Source organism: Enhydra lutris, unplaced genomic scaffold (genome assembly GCF_002288905.1).
Source record: "Enhydra lutris kenyoni isolate GAN:26980312 unplaced genomic scaffold, ASM228890v2 scaffoldscaffold114, whole genome shotgun sequence".
Taxonomy (NCBI): domain Eukaryota; kingdom Metazoa; phylum Chordata; class Mammalia; order Carnivora; family Mustelidae; genus Enhydra; species Enhydra lutris.
The window spans coordinates 478,206-493,782 of NW_019154198.1; the positions used below are offsets into that span (position 1 = coordinate 478,206).

At 46.5% G+C, this 15,577-nt stretch overlaps 1 protein-coding gene across 1 annotated transcript; it reads left to right on the plus strand.

The window, feature by feature from the left end:
* Window positions 1-6,145, plus strand: LOC111139714 (zinc finger protein 304). The gene is made up of 3 exons (XM_022492070.1): window positions 1-248; window positions 2,254-2,380; window positions 4,161-6,145. Exons 1-3 carry the CDS (start codon window positions 234-236, stop codon window positions 5,981-5,983), a joined length of 1,965 nt encoding a protein of 654 aa, XP_022347778.1. The 5' UTR covers window positions 1-233; the 3' UTR covers window positions 5,984-6,145.
* The last annotated feature ends 9,432 nt before the right edge of the window (window positions 6,146-15,577 follow it).

A 15,577-nucleotide genomic window follows, 5' to 3' on the forward strand; every position in this document is an offset into this window, starting at 1 on the left:
GCTGCGTCCTTCCCGAGGCCTTCGCGTCCGCGCTCTGTCCCCGTACGCCCCCGGCCGCGGCGCCCTAAGCCTGTGCGCACCTTCACTCAGGGGCGACGGGCTCGGAGGGCGGCCCGAGGTCTCCCCGCCTAGTGGAGCTCCGGGGTTCTGGCTGAGCCCGCAGGGCCTGCTCCGTTTGCCCTCTTCTCACGACCCGGTTCTGTTCGCGGGATCCGGTGGCGGCCCTGGCGCTGATGGACGGGGCTCAGGTGAGCAGAGGGTTCCTCAGACCCTCACCGACTCGGATGTAGGGGGTGGCGTGTTCAAGGACCTTCCTCGCTTTGCCCTCAGCGCTCCCTGCTGTCGAGCGTGAAGGCGGCGATGGGCGGTCACTCCCGGCAGGTATGTGGCGGGGTCCCTGGTGCCCGCGTGGATGGGATGAGCTGTTCAAGGGTTTCCACGGTGCAGGAGCCAGCTGGCACAAATATTTGGGATGGAGATGAATTCGGAGTGTCCCAGGAACCGCAGGTCCCTGTGACATCTGGTGAGGACACACAGCGGGTGGTCAGGCGTCGGTCCTGGAATGGCCGCCCGAGGAGCTCGGCTTATGTTCTGATGGTAGTGGGAGCCATGGAAGATTCGGAACAAAGACGGAGGTGGCCTGGCTCAGGTGTTAACAGACTCCGTCTGGCTGCAGAGTGGAAAGTGGGGGGACATTGGTCTGGGCAGGAAGACAGGGTGAGTGTTAATGGTGGGTGGAGCAGAGTGGGGGCAGTGGAGCTTAGGGAGGTGTAGGAGCTTGGTATCTACTTTTAAAGTAGGGCCCATTAGGCGTTCTGATGAGACATAGTGATACTCCGGGACTCTTTACTTTTGCCTCTGTCTGCATTGGCGTCTGGGCACCGGAAGCCGGGGGGGGGGGGGGCGGTCATTTCTAGCCCAGCGATCTGAATCCAGGCTGAATATTATGTAGAGACGTTCCTACTTCTGGCAGCCGATTGGATGAGGACGGAGGGGCGTATTGGGCCCAGAACAGCGTTGTGCAAATGCTGGGAGGTAAGATTGAGTTGGGTGTCCTCAAGGAACTGCAGATCTTAGTTGTATCTTGGGAGTGGGGTCAGGAGGCAGGCAGGCATGGCAGGCTGAGGAGCTGGGCCTCATTCTGAGGGTGCTGAAAGGCATGGGAGATTTGGAGCAGTAGAGAGAGGTGACCTGACTCAGATTTTAATGGACCTCCTTTGGCTGCTCTCTGGCTGAGAACAGAGCGGTGGGTGTGAGGGGCCACCTACCGCAGTAGTCTGTGAGTGTTGATGGTCTCTGGCCCAGAGAGGTGGCTGAGGAGGGGAGACACGTTGGTGGATTTTGTATATGTTTTGTAAGCAGGGTAACCAGATTTTCTGGTGTGAAGGGTGAATGAGAGAAAGGGGTGAGTTGTGGGTGACCCTGGGGGGGGGTTGTCTGGTTTTTTTTTTGTTTTGTTTTCCTTACTAGTTGAGTGATGGAAATGTCATCACCTGAGATAGGGAAGCTGGGAGCAGGAGTAATTGTTTGGGGTTCTGTTGGGAGGTAGGTTTTTCTCATGTTTAGTTTGAGAAGTCCCAGAGATTCCTTCGTTGACACATTGGGCTGGATGCAGGTTTTTTTTACTGGCAGAGGTACTGTTTGCAGAAGTTGCAAAGGTGATGGCCAGTAGGGTGGAAGGGGGTGGAGCTGTGGGTTGCATTTAGGAGGGAGTATCTCTAGGTCATGGCAGCAGTGCAGTTAATAACAAGAAAGTTGAAACTTGGGACCAAGGACTGGGTCTCTTGCTTAGGCCCTGGGTGACAGTGGTGCCTGTCACAAAGATACAAGAGCACTCTCCCCGGGGTTGTGCCCTGTAGGTGCATATGTTGTGGGCCAGAAGGCTGGTGGTCGTGATGGCGGTTCCAGCTGGGAAGAAGGGGTGGTTCAAAGAATGGTGTACGTGTTGGGAGAAGTGTGAACAGATGGCCTTAAGGTTGTGTCTGGGAGGCATGGCCTGGAGGACGGCCAGAGAGTTGGTGCCCTTCCCGGCAGACCCACAGCTTACACGGTATCTGTCTGCCCACCTGCCTGGCTCTGGGCGGCTCGCAGTGATCAGAGAGACAGGAGGGGAGAGCAGGCACTGGTGGCGCCAAAGCCTGCTCTCTCGTCTGAGGTGGGAGGCCGAGAGGAGAGGCACCAGGGGTGGTTGTGTGAGTGGATCGACTGGGGGCCCCTGCTGCCTGTGGGCTCAACTGTCCCCCTTCGTGACAGGGCTGTGTGACCTTCGAGGATGTGTTCGTGTACTTCTCCCGGGAGGAGTGGGAGCTCCTTGAGGAAGCCCAGAGACTCCTGTATCGTGATGTGATGCTGGAGAACTTCGCACTTGTGGCCTCGCTGGGTAAGTCCCTGCTTTGTCTATTGGTATATGGCAAATTACCCCAAAATTTACTGGCTTAAAACAGTAAACATTCGTTGAGTATCGGGAACCTCGTCACTACTCACCTGGGCACTTTTTGCTAGACTCATGCCGTTTCCGTCAAGCTGTGAGCCGGGGCTCTATTCTCATCTGAAGGCCAGTCAGGAAGAATCCACTTACAAATCCAGTCATGTGGTTGTTTGCAAGGTTTAGTTTCTTGTGGTTTGTTGCACTGTGGGAATTAGTTCCTCTCTGGCTCGGCCAATGGCCTCAGTTCCTTGTCATGTTGGCCTTTCTGTAGTGTAGCTCCTAACAGGGAGGCTGCCTTCCCTCTGAGCTAGTGAGAGCGAATGCCCAGAATGGAATCTGGCCTTTTTCTAACCTGACCTTCGAAGTGTCATCCCATTGTCCTTAGAGATGGGTCAGGCAGTCCCGCCTACAGACAGAGGAAGAGGCTTACACAAGGGCAGCAGAGCAGGAGGTGGACATTCTCGGGGCCATCTTATAGGCTGCCTTCCACAGGTCCTCTTGTTCCCTCCAGTGTCCCCGGGTTTGGTTATTCCCTGTTCCCTAGAGCCAGCTCAGTGACTCTTCTCCCTCCCTTCTTTGGTTCCCAGAGTAGGGAGGGCTGTGCGTGCCAGGGCTGGGATGTGTGCAGTGTCCCCTCGCTTGCGGGGCAGATCCAGCACTTTCTGCCCAAAGTCTGGCAGGAGTGGGTTCGGGGCTCGCAGCATTTTTGGTCCGTTCAGCAGGATCGGCGTGGCTTGTGCACTCCCTGGCCACGTAACTGTCTGGATCCATGGTGCCTCAGTGTCCCAGCTGCTGGCCCTCGTCACGTAGTCAACATTCCTGGGGCCTGAGCACTCCAGGAGTTACAGAAACTGTCATGGTCATTGCTCATGAATGTCTCGGGCTGTTCTGCTTCGAGGTTCTGTTCTTTAACACTGAATTTTCTTCTCTGTGGGGGATTCTCTGGGCCATTCATCTGCCCTGTGTTTTCTTGACAACTTTACATCCCATGTAGTGGCCCAGTTGGAGAGGGTCAGAAAGCCCTGTGTGTCTGACATCACTCCAGCCGCATGGAGAGAGACCCAGAGGGGCCTGGCCCAGCAGAATGGGAGCTGGAGGAGTGGCGCGTTAGTGCTGGGTTCAGATCATACGTTCAGCCTACTTTGTGTTCACCAATGGTTTGTGTTATTTTTTTTTGCCAAGGCCTATAGCGATACCCCATTTCTGCCTTTTCTTCCCCATTCTTGGCACTTTGTCCACTTGTAATTCTCTTCTGTCTTCCATCTCTTGACTCTTTCCTCCCTTCTCTGGCTTCTGTGTCTCATTCATTCTTCTCTGCTCTGCAGTGCCGGCTACTTCAACGTGCAAGGTGTTGTGCAGCGATCCTTACATAGTCCTTAAGAACCAGCTGCTTATTCACAGTCATATTTTCCTGGGCCTGGACATGTCCTTCTGCGCAGAGCTCAGCTGGCACTGGCGGCCAAGGCCCTACTCCCTGGAGGAGTGAGCCGGACTCCCCTCCTCTGTGTGCTGTACCACGTACCGCCATTGTCTCTACCCACCTGTTCTCCTTACTGTGACCCTCAGAGGCCTGGGACTTCCAGTGGGCCTTTCCTCACCCTGATCCTGGCTCCCTGGTCCCACCAACAAGCCAGTGCTCTCATTCTTTGGCGTTTCACACACACATAAGTGAGGGGGCTGCTGCTGTCCACCAAAGTCAGTGTGTACCTCACCAGCATCTTCTTGCTTTCAGGTTGTTGGCGTGAAACAGATAATGAGGAGACTCCTTCTGAGCAGAGCATTTCTGTGGGAGTGTCGCAGCTCGGTACTCCTGAGTCGGGTGCGTTTATCCAGAAAGCCCACCCATGTGAGGTGTGGGACCCACTCTTGAAAGACACCTTGCACTTGGCTGAACACCAGGGATCACAGCCCTTGCGGAGACTGTACACACGTGGCCCATGTGGGAGAGGATTCTCGTTCAGTGCAGACTTTCACCAGCACCACAAGCGATACAGTGAAGAGGATCTCTTCAGAGCGGATGCTGGTGGGGCCTCACACGGGAAGAACTGTGCAGCCCACATGTTATGGAGACCCCTTACTTGCAAGGAGGAAGGGATGGGCTTGTTGGACAGCTCTGGCCTCTTCCATTGCCAGACCACTGGCAGTGGGATGATTCCACACAACAGGACCGAGTTCGTAGCAACTTTCCCACACAGCACCAATCTTGGCCCACACCAGGGAGACCGGGATGGACTGGTGCTTTTCAGTTGCACTGACAGTGCGAAGTGCTTCCTGAATACCTTTACTCTCCGTGACAACCAGCTAATTCGTACTGAAGTAAGACCCTGTAGATGCCCACCGTGTGGGAATCTGTCCAAGGAGAAATCAGCACTTATTAATCACAGGAAAGTTCACAGTGGAGAAATACCACATGTGTGTAAAGAGTGTGGGAAGGGTTTCATTCACTCGTCTCACTTAAAAATGCACCAGAAATTTCACGCTGGAAAAAGACATTACACATGCAGTGAGTGCGGGAAAGCCTTCAGCCGGAAAGACACACTTGTTCAGCACCAGAGAGTTCACACTGGAGAAAGGTCTTACGACTGCAGTGAGTGTGGAAAGGCCTACAGCAGAAGTTCCCACCTTGTTCAACACCAGAGAATTCACACTGGCGAAAGGCCTTATAAGTGCAGTGAGTGTGGAAAAGCCTTCAGCCGCAAAGACACACTCGTGCAACACCAGAGATTTCACACAGGAGAGAGACCTTACGAGTGCAGCGAATGTGGGAAATTCTTTAGCCAGAGCTCCCACCTTATTGAGCACTGGCGGATTCACACTGGGGCAAGGCCTTATGAGTGCATTGAATGTGGAAAGTTCTTTAGCCATAACTCGAGCCTCATTAAACATCGGAGGGTGCACACAGGAGCAAGGTCTTACGTGTGCAGCAAATGTGGGAAAGCTTTCAGCTGCAAAGACACTCTTGTTCAGCACCAGATAATTCACACTGGCGCAAGGCCTTATGAGTGCAGCGAGTGTGGGAAAGCCTTCAGCCGTAAAGACACTCTTGTGCAACACCAGAAAATCCACACTGGAGAAAGGCCTTACGAGTGTGGTGAATGTGGGAAATTTTTTAGCCATAGCTCCAACCTTATTGTACACCAGAGAATTCACACTGGAGCGAAGCCTTATGAATGCAGTGAATGCGGAAAATGCTTTAGCCACAACTCCAGCCTCATTCTACACCAGAGAGTTCACACCGGCGCAAGGCCTTATGTGTGCAGTGAATGTGGGAAGGCCTACATCAGTAGCTCCCACCTTGTGCAGCACAAGAAGGTTCACACTGGAGCAAGACCTTATGAATGCAGCGAATGTGGGAAATTCTTTAGCCGAAACTCTAGCCTCATTCTACATCAGCGGGTTCACACTGGGGAAAAGCCATACGTGTGCAGCGAATGTGGGAAAGCCTACAGTAGAAGTTCCCATCTTGTTCGGCACCAGAAAGTTCACACTGGAGAAAAGTCTCATGAGTGCAGCAGTTTTGGTGGTCCTTTAGCTACATCTCTTAAGCTTGTTTAGTTCCAGAAAGCTCACAATAGAGAAAGGCCTTATGAATGTAGAATATGTTCCATCTCCTTGTTTGACTCGATAGGATTCACACTAGAGAAAATATCGGCAAGTACCCTTTGTGAGGGAACCAGCAGCCGGCCGGTGAGCCTCGTCCATTCGTACAGGTATCATGGGGACAGTCCCAGTCAGTACCACATAGATGGGAAGCTTTCATGAGGTGCTTTGCACTTTCCAAACCATCCAGGGCTCTTGACATAGTTCTGTCACCACCAGTGCCTGTGGCGGAAGCCATCTAATTGCTCCCAGCTGTCCAAGGTCCCACAGCGTGTTGTCAGTCACTTCTGTTCTCTGGAGGGAATCATGAGTGTTCTGAGATCAGTGAGGCCCTCACTTCCTCCCCCATAACTGGATTCTGAGTGGACATGATCCTGCTCTGGCCAGAAGGATCTGAACTGGAGTCTGCTGGGATTTCCAGACAAGATTTCTCTTCATGAACAAGGTTGACTGTAAATGTAACCACCACGAACTCACTTGTCTTCTTCTAAGTCACCCAACTTCAGAACTGCTTGCCCCAGGCCGGTCTGACCTGTGCAGTGACGCAGGCCTGCTGCGGCGGTCTTTGCCATTGTGTGTGTGGTGGGGTCTGTTCGCTGTGTGTAATGGATTAAGAAAAAGTTGGGTTCTTCCACCATGAAGGGAAGAGCGCCTCTTGTCTGCACCAACTTCATGTGCCTCAGAAGGGTTAGCAGGATGGCAGAGAACAGATCTCAGTCTAGTTAGCCTGATTTGTATTGTGCCCAAGGCTTGGTAGAAAAAAGCAAAGCACTTTGTGTGCCTCAGCGTATGGTCTGGAAGGCAAGATTTCCTGCGAGTCCAGAGTTCATTTCTGAGGAGGGCATAGTTGCTGTGAAGATCTCCAGTGCTTCTGGAAACGTGAATTGGGTCTCTTGTTCCTAGGGAATGCCCCATATTCCCCAGCACTTCTGAGGGATTTCTGTCTCCTAGATCTGCATAGGAGCCAGTCCCTGATGTCCAGAATCCCCTAGGCAAGTGTCACGGACTGGAAGGCCCATAGGGCAAGGCGGGGCTCATAATTGGTACAGAAACACTGAGATAGTGGAGTGGGGCTGAATGTGGCCAGTGCGAGGCTATGTGTCTCTTCTAGCAGAGGCGTCTGCAGATGTCCCTGTGATTTTTGTGGGATGAGAATGTAGAAATTCTCTGGACCCTCAGACATCTGTATCTCCTGTGGCCAAGGCCACTCAGTGTTTAAAGGTTTGTGGATTCCTGTATTTGCCTGGGCTGTTGGTGTTTTGGCCATCACTACACAGGCAGGAACCTCAGCATGGACGAAAGAGAGATCCAGGGGTAGGGCTTCTCTGACCCAGCTGGCATTCCTAGTGACCGGAGAGGACGTGGATTGCATTGCTCTCTGGTTTTTGCTGACATTCAGGCGGGGCTCATCCTCCTAAATTGGGAGGGGGATATGGGAGAACCAAGACAGTGGGCAGATGGGACTTTCTAAGAGGGATGGTAAATAGGGACTGGATGGGCAACGCTTAGTTCTCAAAAACTTTACTGCAGTGTGATTGACATGAAATGAATTGCACACATGAAAGTGTGAAATGTGTCCTGTTTCAGCATGTGTATATGCCTGTGAAACCATAACCACAGTGAACATAATGAATGTATTCGACACAACCAGAAGCTTCCTTGTGTCCCTTTATAATCCTTTTATCTCAGTCTTTCTAATACCCTTTCCCACAATTCATGAACAACAAGCATTTTCTAGAATTTTGTGTGGACAGAATCATTCGGTATATACATTGGGGGGAGTGGGGGCTGTAGCCCTTCTCACTGTCCATAACGGTTTTGAGATTACTGAGTCTCATCGCCTGTCTCCGTAGGTCGTTCAGTTGTGCTGTGGAGGGTTTCTCCGTCGTATGCAGAGGCCGCCCCTGTTTCTCGTCCGTTCAGCTGTCAGTGGATGCTTGGGTTGTTCCCAGTGTGGGACTGTTCCAAAGAAAGCTGCTCTGAAGATCTCTGTGCACGTTACCACTTAATAACATGTCGCTATAAGAATGTGCCAGTTTGTCTATCTTTTCACCCACTGAGGGACGTCCTGGCTGCTTCCAAATTTGGCACTTAGGAGTAAACCTGTAGTATACATTGTGTGTAGGTTTTGTGTGGATTTAAGTTTTCATCTCTTGGGTTCTAGCCAAGGAGTGTGATTTACTGGATTATGTAATAAGAGTATGTTTAGATTTGTAAGAAACCTTTTCTTTTAAAGATTTTATTTATTTGAGAGAGAGAGCACAGTGGGGGGAAGGGCAAAGGGAGAAGCAGACCCCCCACTGAGCAGGAAGCCTGATGTGGGCTTGACTCCAGGACCCTGGCTTCCTGACCTGAGCCGAAGGCAGATGCTTAACCAACTGAGCCACCCTGGCGCCCCTGTAAGAAACTGTCTTGCACAGTGGCGGTACCATTTTGCACTCCCACCAGCAGTGAATGATTGTCTCTGTTGCTCCCCATCCGCATCAGCATTTGGTTGGTGTCAGTGTTTTGGAATTTGGCCATTGTGATAGGTGTGTAATGGTAGGTCATTGTTGCTTTAATTTGAAATTCCCTAACGACAAGTGAGTATCATTTTCGTATTCATATTTCATATCAAACTGTCTTTTGCAGAGCAGAATTTTAATTTTAGTCAAGTTCAAATCACCCAGTTTTTCTCAAGGATTGTATTTGGTGTTGTCTATAAAGCATTGCCAAATCTAAGGTCACCTGCATTTTGCTCAATGTTATCGTCTAGGTGTTCTGTAGTTTTGTGTTTTGCATTTAGGTCTGTTACCCATTTTGAGAAAATATTTGTGCAAGTATAAATTCTATATCTATATCATATTTTTAAAAAGATTTTATTTATCTGAGAGAGAATACACAAGCCAGGAGAGGAGCAGAGGAAAAGGGAGAAGCAGACTCTCCAATGAGCAGGGCACCCGATGCAGGGCTCAATTCCAGGACCCTGAGATTGTGACCTGCGACAAAGGCAGATGCTTACTCCTTAACCTCCTGAGCCATCCAGGTGCTTCTAGATCAGTTGTTTTTTTTTTTTTTTTTTTTTTTTTTAAATGAGGATGTTCACTAGTTCAAGCACCATTTGATGAAAAGACTGTCTCTACTGAATTGCGTTTGCTCCTTTGTCAACAGCCAGTTGCCTGTTTCTGCTGATCTGTTCTTAGACTCTGTTCCAGATTTTCCATAATTGAGATAATCCTGTGGGTGTGGGGTGGGCTTTGGTTGGGGGGTAATTATATGGTATAACGCATTAGATGATCTTCAGATGTAAAACTAATCTTGCATTTCCTGGGACAAATCCCACTTGGTCATGGTTTCTGCTCCTTTGTGTGTGTTGCCAAGTCAGTTTCCTGATACTTTGTTAGTGTATTTTGCATCTGTATTGATGAGAGAGAACAGTTTTGTAGATTTCTTTTTTTTTTTTTTAAGATTTTATTTATTTATTTGACACAGAGAGAGAGATCACAAGTAGGGAGAGAGGCAGGCTCCCCGCTGACCAGAGAGCCCGATGCAGGGCTCGATCCTAGGACCCTGAGACCATGACCTGAGCGGAAGGCAGGGGCTTAACCCACTGAGCCCCCCAGGCGCCCCTGGTTTTGTAGATTTCTTGTGCTGTCTTTGTGTGACTTTGCTATCAGAGGAATCCTGATCTCATAGAAAAAGTTGGAAGTTTTTCCTCCTTTATTTTCTGGAAGGATGGAAGAGTTTTTGAAAGATTAGTGATGGATTTCCTTAAATATTTGCTAGAATTCCTTAGTGAAGGCCCTTGACCTTAGAATTTTCTTGTGGGAAGGCTTTCAATAAATTTTTAGTAAAAATTTGCTTAATATAGTACTAAGTAGATTTTGTACTTGTGTCAGTTTTGGATATTGGTGTCCTTTAAGGAATTTTTCCATTTCAACCAAATTGTCCAATTTGGGAAGACAAAGACTTTTTATTTTTTATTTATTTTTTTATTTTTTTAAAAGATTTTATTTATTTATTTGACAGACAGAGATCACAAGTAGGCAGAGAAGCAGGCATAGAGAGAGGGGAAGGGAAGCAGGTTCTCTGCTGAGCAGAGAGCCCGATGCAGGGCTTGATCCCAGGACCCTGAGACCATGACCTGAGCCAAAGGCAGAGGCTTAACCCACTGAACCACCCAGGTGCCCCGACAAAGACTTTTTAATATTCCTTTTTGATACTTTTATTTTTTTAGGGTGAGTAGTATCTTCATTCCTGCTTTTGTTAACTTGTTTTCTTTGCCTGCCTCACATTTTGTCAATTTTGTTGATCTTTTGAAAGAACTAATTTTTAAGTTCATGGTTTTTTTAGTTGCAGCATGACTGGCATACAATATATAAGTCTCAGGTGTACAACATATTGCTTCAGTATTCGTGTACATGACAGAATGGTCACCACAGTGGTTAGCATCCCAGAAACGGTGTTGTTACAGTATTACTGAGCTGCGCTGCCCATGACATCCCTGTGCCTTATTTCACAATGGGAAGATTGTCCCTCTTGGTCCTCTTTGGCTTTTTCATCTACCCCCATCCCCCTTCCCTTTAGCAACTATCCTCTGTATCTGTGAGGCTGTTTCTGTTTCATTTGTTCTTTTTTTTTTTTTTTTGCATTTTATATTCCACATGTAAGTGAAGTCGTACAGTATTTGTCTTTGTGTGATTTATTTCACTTAGCATCATACTGTCTGGGTCCATCCACGTCTCAAATGGCAGTATTTCATTCTTTTTTATAGCTGAGTCATAAACCACCGTATATATAGCTAGGTAGATAGATATTTATAGAGAGAGAGAACTAGATAGATATGTAACTCCACACACATACCACACCTTTATCCATCTGCTTATCATTGGACATCCCGGTTGCCTCCATGTCATGGCTGTTGTAATGTTGTGATGACATAGACGTACATATGGCTTTTTGGATATATGTTTTTGAATGTCTCCTCGTTGCTTCACTGTCTTCAGATAAATGCCTAGAAGTGGAATTTCCAGATCATGTCACATAGTTTCATATGTTTTTCATAGTGGCTGCACCGATTTACATTCCCACCCACAGTGCACAACTGTTCCCTTTTCTCCACATTCTCGCCGATACCTCTTCTCATCTTTTTGATAAGGGCTGGCTGACAAGTGTGAGGTGATGCCTCATTATGGTTTGGATTTGCATTTCCCTGATGCTGGTGTTGAACAACTTTTTATGTGCCTGCTGTTCATCTGTGTGTCATCTTTGGAAAAGATGTTCAGGTCCTCTGCCTATTTTTGAGTAGATTTTTATATTGAATTTCTGAGTTCTTCGTATATTTTTGATGTTAGCTTCTAATCAGATCTGTAATTTGTGAGTATCTTCTCCCATTCCGTGGGTCGCCTTTTCGTTGTCGATCGTTTGCTTGCTGTGCAGACGCTTTTCCGTTGGTGTCCCACTTGTGTATTTTCACTTTCGTTGTCCTTACCTGAGGAGACATCCAAAAACATATACCCAAAAACATACTGCCTGTGTTTTCTTCTGGGAATTTTATACTTCCAGGTCTTATATTTAAGTCTTTAGCCCATTTTGAGTTCAGTTTTGTATATGGTATAATAAAATGACCCAATTTCATTGTTTTTCATGTAGCTGTCCAGTGTTCCCAACACTGTTTATTAAATATGGTGTCTGTTCTTCATTCTATATTCTTGTCTTTTTGTCATCTTAATTGACCATGTAAGTGTGGGTTTATTTATGGGATTTCTGTTCTGTTTCATTGTTCTGTGTCTGTGTTGTGTCAGTACCAGACTATTTTGATTGCTATAGATACGTAGTATAGTTTGAAATCTGGGAGCCTGGTATCCCAGCTTTGTTCTTCCTCAGGATTCCTTTGACTGTTTGGGGTCCTTTGTGGTTTCATGCAAATTTTAGGATTATTCTGTGACAAATACCATTGGTATTTTGGTAGGGATTGCGTTGAATTTGTAGATTGCCTTGGGTAGTATGGACATTTTAAGTGTTAACTTTTCTAATCCATGAGTGTGGATTATCTGTCCATCATTTATTTGTGTTGTCTTTAATTTCTTTCATCATTGTCTTGGTAGTTTTTAGAAGACAGGCTTTTCACCTCGGTTAAATTTATTACTTGATATTTTATTCTTTTTGATGCAGTTGTAAATGGGATTATTTTCTTAATTTTTTTTTCAGATAGTTTATTATTAGTGTATACAAATGCAACAGATTTCTATATATTGATTATGTATCCTGCAAATTTATTGTATTCATTTATTAGTTCCAATAGTTTTTGGGTGAAGGTTTTAAGGTTTTATATGTGCAGTCCGTCGTCTGTGACTAGTGACACTTTTACTTCTTTCCAATTTGCATGCCTCTTCTTTCTTCTTGTTCGTTTGCTGTGGCTGGGACTTCCGGTACTGATCTAATTAAAGTGGCAAGACTGGCATCCTTGCCTTGTGCCTGATCTTAGAGCAAAAGCTTTCAACTTTTCACTGTTAAGTATGATGTTAGCTGTGGGTTTGTCGTATATGGCCTTTATTCTATTGAAGTACATTTCTTCTATATTCATATTTTTTTAGAGTTTTCGTCATAAATGGATATTGAATTTTGTCACGTGCTTTTTCTGCACCTACTGAGATGATCATATAGTTTTATACCTTATTTTGTTAATGTGGCGTATCACGTTGATTGATTGGTTGATGTCGAACCTTCCTTGCATCCCTAGAATAAATCCCACTTGATCATGGTCTATGACCCTTTTAATGTATTGTTGAACTCGGTTTGCTAATATTTTGTTGAAGTCTTTTGCATGCGTGAGCATCAGGGATACTGGCCTGTAATTGTCTTTCTTGTAGTGTTTTTCTGTGGTTTAGTTATCAAGTTTTGTGTGTGCATGTGTGTTTCTGTTTTCTAATTTCAGTAAGCTTTTTTTTCCTAATCTTTATCATTTTTCTTTCTTATCCTTGGTTTGGGATTAGTTTTTCATTGTTTTCATTAGTTTTCTCATTTTCTTTTCTTTTTTTTAACATAGATGTTTAAGTTATTGACATCTTTCTTCATTTTAATAAGCTGTTTAAAGCTGTACATTTACCTCTAATCATTTAGTTTTGCTGTGCCACATTGACTTTTATATTAACATTTTTACTTTTATCAAGCTCAAAATACTTACATCTAAAAATTTTCTCTTGTGGTTTCTCTATTTACTCATAGGATCTTTGGTAGTATGTGATTTAATAAAACCCTATTAAATTTTCAGGGCTGGTATCACAGAGCAAGAGGAATGCTTCTGATCGTTCAGTCAGGGGCCCAGGTGTTATAATTAAGGCTTGAAATAGAGAAAATGTATTTGTTATTTTAAATATATTACATTCTGAGGAAGAGACTGAGCAATGGTGTCAGTTTTTTTTTTTTTTTAAGATTTTATTTATTTATTTGAGAGGCAGAGATCACAAGTAGGCAGAGAGGCAGGCAGAGAGAGAGAGAGGTGGAAACAGGCTCCCTGCCGAGCAGAGAGCCCGATGTGGGGCTCTATCCCAGGACCCTGGGATCATGACCTGAGCTGAAGGCGGAGGCTTTAACCCACTGAGCCACCCAGGCGCCCTATGATGTCAGTTTTTAATGTAGAAAGAGTAACCCATTCTATCAGGAATTGATGAGGATGACCGTCGGTTAATTCATCTTGGTTATTAGGCACTTTTTCCTTCCTCAGAGCACCCTCATTGATCTGGCTTGAGGTGTTTTCTTTGTCTTGGTTTTGTTTCATAAGATGGCACAATCCTTTTCCTAGTGTTGCTTCTATTTACAGTATCTACAGGTATCTTTGTCAGTAAGTGGTTGGTTGGGAAGTGGGCCATTATCTGTTTGACCTCCAGGGACACAATTTAGAGTGGGTCCTGTCCTGTTTTTATTCTGGAGCCCTTTCAAAATATGCTGCTATGTGCTAGAGTTCCTCTAAAGGGACTATTTATTATTCTAATTTCTGTAAGTGCTTATTGACCATTCACAGATCAGTAAAGACACAACAGAACAACTTCCTTTTTCCTTCTTATCTTTCTGGCAACTCTGTAAGTATTGTGTGTTCCTCTCCCTACACAGGCTGTTACTGCACAATGTTTTCAGGTATTAAAAATAGTCACATTTTGGGACCAAACCGAGAACGAAGCCAAGGTTGCAGTCTCTGCTTCATTCTCTAACTCGCTAGACTCCGTGACTCTTGCTCAGACTTCACTGATCTTAACTCTCCCCCCACTTGTCACAGATATATTTCTCTAGAATGATTTTTGCCATTTTCCTTGAAAAACATTTTTAATAGCATAAAACAATTTCACAAGTGTTTTTCCAGAGATAATCTCCACTCTCTGTGCATTCACCGTTGCTGCAGTTACAGATGAAACGATAATCACTAACCAGCAAAGAGACGAGCCTATGGATACTCAACTCTTTTATCTCAGGGATAGGATGTCCTCCTGTTGCATACATGGCCAAGTTGTCAGGAAGGCATACACTGTTCAGGTAGAAGATGGCATGTAAGAAGTCTTTTTTTCAGATAGGTTTCAGAGTCTTAAAGACATGGGACATATCTCAGATATACAGTAATAAATATTATGTGAATTGAAGTATTGTTCTCTAGGTTGGAACACCAACCTGACCACACAGTCAGGAGGAATGTTTTCAGTGGGAATCAGAGGCGCAGCCTCACCCTTTCTAACTGCTTCAGGGCCTCCTCAAACCCCTCTTTCAATTTCCCCACCACAGCCCTGTCTGGAGGCCCTTCCTCCCTTCCACTTCCCCTCCCCTTCCCCTCTTCCCTCCCTCCCTATCTAGTTAGTTAGTTAGTTAGCTGGTTGGTTAGTCAGGGGCAAAGGGAGAGAATCTCAAACAGATTCTGTATGCTGAGCATGGATCTCCTGGCAAGGCTGGATCTCATGACCCTGAGATCAAGGCCTGAGTTGAAATCGAGACCCACACTTAAAGGACTGAGCCACCCAGGCACCCCTGGAAGTTTTTCTTTTCTTTTCTTTCCTATTTTTTTTTTTTTTTTAGTTTATTTATTTATTTGACACAGAGAGAGAGAGATCACAAGTAGGCAGAGAGGCAGAGGGAGAGAGAGGAGGAAGCAGGCTCCCCGCTGAGCAGGGAGCCCGATGTGGGGCTCTATCCCAGGACCCCGGGATCATGACCTGAGCCGAAGGCAGAGGCGTAACCCATTGAGCCACCCAGGCGGCCCTTTGGAAGTTTTTCTTATTGAAACTATTGGAGCCTGTAAAAAGGATTCTAAAGGGTCAGTGTTCTGGTCTTTGACAAGCAACAAGGTAGCCGAGAGCTACTTGGGGCGGCGAGTAACATCACGGTGTGCTGTGTCCCTTTCTGTGCAGGCCTTTGGAAATAACGCTGCGATTGCGGGAACCTGGAACAACAGATCTCCGGACCTTCCTGTGAAAGCTGCCTATCGCCCCTTTAAGAACCAGCAAAGCCCCGCCCCCTGTAGAACCCGGAACTCCATTTCTCAGAGCTCTGGGTACTTCGCCGAGCCTTTATCCTCTGTCAGGAACG